The following is a 4,003-nucleotide window of genomic DNA, read 5'->3' as shown; positions in this document are numbered from 1 at the left end:
TAGAGAACCTGAAAAGTTCTATTGTAATTTCACAAGTTACAGTTATGCAGATGAAGAAGGCTACTGCTCTACTGGAACTCACTTTTCAGTCACTATACCTACTTTTGGAAATCTGTCAGCTAGTGGGAAAGCAGGGGACCTGGTCTAAATCCTTCTGGATTGCTTTGGAATCCTGATAACATTAATACTCCCCCTCCACCCTTGGACTCAAGAATCACAAAGACTGATGTTGTGCCTTCTCTTCCTCTGTGTCAACATGGGACCAGCCATAGTTATGTCCTAGTTTATTAATATTGTGTAGTATTTCAGGTACATCTGGAAACTATAGTCCTTAAGGCCATGGCTGGTACATGGTGAAATTCAATGGAACAGAGCTTTAATGGAAAACTGCTCCTATGCCCTTGCTAGTACCAAGGAAGAGACTGAACGGGGATAGAAAGATCACAAAGGAGGAACTGAAAGCAAGCCCATAATCCTGTACTAACACCTAGAGGAGGGCTGAGGAGGCAGTGTCTGCATGGGTTTGGATTTGACAGGACCAAAATTTTATTAATTATAATGAGATTTTGGTACAAAATGTCAGAAATTTCTAGCCATCAGCTGGTCTCCTGAGCTTCCCACTAGCTTAGACTACAATTTTGGTTGAACAGCTACTCTGACAAGATTTAAACCCCATATAATATTTGAGTTTAACAAAAAACAAATTCTAAAAGCAGGTTTTGATCAGTTAGTTGTGAACGACCCTAAAATTTGAAGTTTCTGATTCAAGGTTTAGATTTTTGGTCCATCTCTACTGAAACTTACAGCACTATAAAGCAGTATTACTGTTGAGTACTACACTAGTGGGTATTTTGATAGGCCATTTTCACATTAAATCATTTCTCTGCCCCTTCAAGGGTCAAACTCCTTGGCTGATAGCCAAAAAGTGAGACAAGTAACAGGCTGGAGAAGCTTGGGGAATAACTACGACAATGAAAGGAGAGCACCCTGCCTAAAGATTTGCTGAAGATATTTTGCAAGTTGCCTCGCTGGAGCATGGGAGAATTCTTCAGTTGCACGCACCAGTTTTGTGCCAAGATGACGTGCTTGGTGTGGCTGCAGGAGATGGGTATGCCAATCATTTTGGCTTTGTGTTTTGCCCTCTCTTTCCAGAGGTCAGCAGTAAAGCTCAAAAATAACACCTTTTTGTCAGTTTCACTAATTGTATTTTTGTCATTGGACTCTTCACATGAAGATTTGGGCTGGTTTTCCAGCCAATATGTAAAGTAAGTGTAAGATGTAGCCAAAATTTTTTATTGGAGTCTCTCAATACAAGAAGGAAACTTTTTGTCTGGAACAATCATCTTTAAAAAAATCGCCTATATCCATTTTGGAGAGAGGCTTCAAGAGGACATGCTAAAAGCTTTGCTACCTTTTCTGGTTACCAGATGACAAACTTCCATCTGTTACCTTTGATGATTCCATCTTTAACCCTTTCACAACCTTTGATCGCCTGCCTAAACTATAAATTAATGAATCTTAAAAAAAAGTGATATCAAACTTAAAGGTCACATAATATCTTTCTCATGTAAAACCTCTAACATGTGAAGGAATCCTGGTTTCACTGAGAAGGTTTGGCATTCTGTGGTTCTATTGTAATTTCAGCCTTTCATTCTATAAATTGGCAGAATTAGTCATCATTAGGAAAAACAAGTTGATTCAGGTGATAGGCCAGTAATCCACGTTAGGGTTTAGTTGAGAGAGGCCTATTTTCATAGTCAAAGTGATTTATTTTGAAATTGAAGCAAATACCAAAAAGCAGATACCTCATCTCTGCCACTTCACCTGGAACAACCATGACTAAATTACTGGCGCTTTTTTATCAGTATCTGAGGGCTTCTCGATACAGAAATATCCACTTAGATTAAGATAAAGTTTATGTTTAAAGTGAAAAAGGCTATTCTTGATTAAGATCCTGCATAGGCATATTTTTCCTAGAATATGAGTGCCTTTTTCCAAGTCATCTTAATCAACTGCAAAGTGGATTGAACTAATAAAGTACTATTATTTCAAAATAAAAGCATTCATACAGGGACTTAATGAGGAATAGCTAATCAGGAAAGGTTAATCAGGAATGGCTATTCTGAAATAACTCTCATTGTGGACAAACCAAAAGGGTCTTAGAGTTAAGATGGCACTCTCAACACTCTTTTCATTAAAAAAGTTGCAATGGATTGCTAAGATCTTAAGAGATGTGGTGGACTTAAATTTAACAGCAGAATCAATGATCTTACAGACACAGCCTTGCATACAGTTCTATTCATAACTAATGTTTAAAAGCCCATTCCTGACTTACAACTGATGATCCAGTGGTATTTTAAAAAACCTAGCAGTATAACATTTTAAAGATGGAAAAAGTTACTAATTCAGGATATTTTATAAAGAAAGTATCTTAAAGGTCTTTTAACAAGCAGATTAATAAACTTTCACCTGTATTTAGAATGGCAGAGAAAAAACACCTTTCCTCTTTGGGTCCTACTTTTAACTGCTAAATAAGCATATACCAAGTATGGCAGTACCAGTAAGAACAGAAAGCAGGACCAGAAAAAACAAATGAGGATACAGACTTGGAAAAGGCTGACACTGTCCTGGAAACAGGTCATGGGAAACCAAGATGCCCAGAGGAAAAACACACCTGTGTTTATTCTAGTTCATCGTTGGATGCTCCCAATCCACTGAAACCATTCTAATGAAGATCCTGTATCTGACAGCAAAAAACTTCAAATAGAAAACAGACCATAGTGATAATGATATTTATAGGAAAGCATCCATCATTTTTCATCTTTATGCATAACCCTTTCAGAGAAAGTCCACTTTCAAAATAATTCAAGGATGAAGAGGACTGGAAAAAACCTCCATTTTATTCCCTTCAAAGAACACTGGGTGCTATTTTTAAAATTATTTTAATTGCCACACAATTTATTCAAGAAATGTACTCACAAAGGGAGAATTTTTTTCAATTATGAATCAGGTTGATGATGGGTTTATTTATTTTGTTTGTAATTTGGGGGGGAGGGGGACGGGGGGGGGGGACTGGGGAATAAGAACCTCACCAGAACTGCAGGCGGTGTGCCTTTTTTAAAAAATGAAAATCATTATATATATATAATTTGATGGTGTCAATACCACTTCTTTGTTATTGATATTCTTAGGATGATATATTTGCCTTTTTAATTTTGTTGTGATTTCTTTTAGGAGTATTTTAATGGACTTTTGAAATGCAGAAATGATAAGTGCACCCACCCCAAATTTCCTAAGAATGATCTTGTCCTGGTTTTTCTTCCTACCAGTTCAATAACGAATTGGTGCTGTTCACTGACATACTACTTTTCAGTGTAAAAAGAATGTAACTACACAGACCACCTACAGGGACCAGGTAACAGTGACCTCTCTCAGACAATGGTCTCTCTAAACACACTGCATTGACATTTTCAAAAATCAAAAAAGGCTGTATTAGGGACCAGATGACAAACAGTGGTCTCCTCTCCTATTAGGTGGTCTCTCTTAAAGAAGGTGGTCCTGAAAGTTTCACTATGTTACTTGCATTGGTGTTTTATAGCATGGAATCCATTAGAAAACTTTGAAATGATGATTAAGAAAGAAACAAACCGTTATGACTTGAAAATAGTAGGGTATTTTCATCGTCTACTAATGCTATACTACCTTATATTTGTTCTCTGTGATCCTGACCAGCAACACAACTAAATTCACGTTTAACTTTAAGCATGTGAGTAGTCTCATTGGGTAAAAGAAAAAGCACATGCTTAAATCTTTTGCTGGATCTGGGCTTCCATTTCTTTCATATTTCTTTGTTCTCTTTTTACTGCATTGTTCCCTTCTGTTTCCAGTTGTTAATCCCTTGTGTTAATACCCTTCTTTGGTGCTTTTTTCCCACTTTTCATACACTCTTTTCTTGCTAGGCTTTATTCTGTTTTATCCAGTCCCTTTTTTGCCCTTCTTTTTT

General features: G+C 36.9%; 1 protein-coding gene across 1 annotated transcript in view; it reads left to right on the top strand.

The window, feature by feature from the left end:
• COL13A1 (collagen type XIII alpha 1 chain) overlaps nt 1–1,931 on the top strand; it is a 190,524-nt gene extending 188,593 nt beyond the window's left edge. The window contains exon 41 of the mRNA XM_025203565.1: nt 897–1,931. Within this exon, the coding sequence (XP_025059350.1) occupies nt 897–929 (33 nt within the window). The 3' untranslated portion in view covers nt 930–1,931. The remainder of the gene's footprint in view (nt 1–896) is intronic.
• Nucleotides 1,932–4,003: the final 2,072 nt, after the last annotated feature.

The sequence above is a fragment of the Alligator sinensis genome, unplaced genomic scaffold (assembly GCF_000455745.1).
Source record: "Alligator sinensis unplaced genomic scaffold, ASM45574v1 scaffold546_1, whole genome shotgun sequence".
In the NCBI taxonomy this organism is placed as follows: domain Eukaryota; kingdom Metazoa; phylum Chordata; order Crocodylia; family Alligatoridae; genus Alligator; species Alligator sinensis.
The sequence above is the reverse complement of the archived record's forward strand: the minus strand, read 5'-3'. Positions and strand labels throughout refer to the sequence as shown.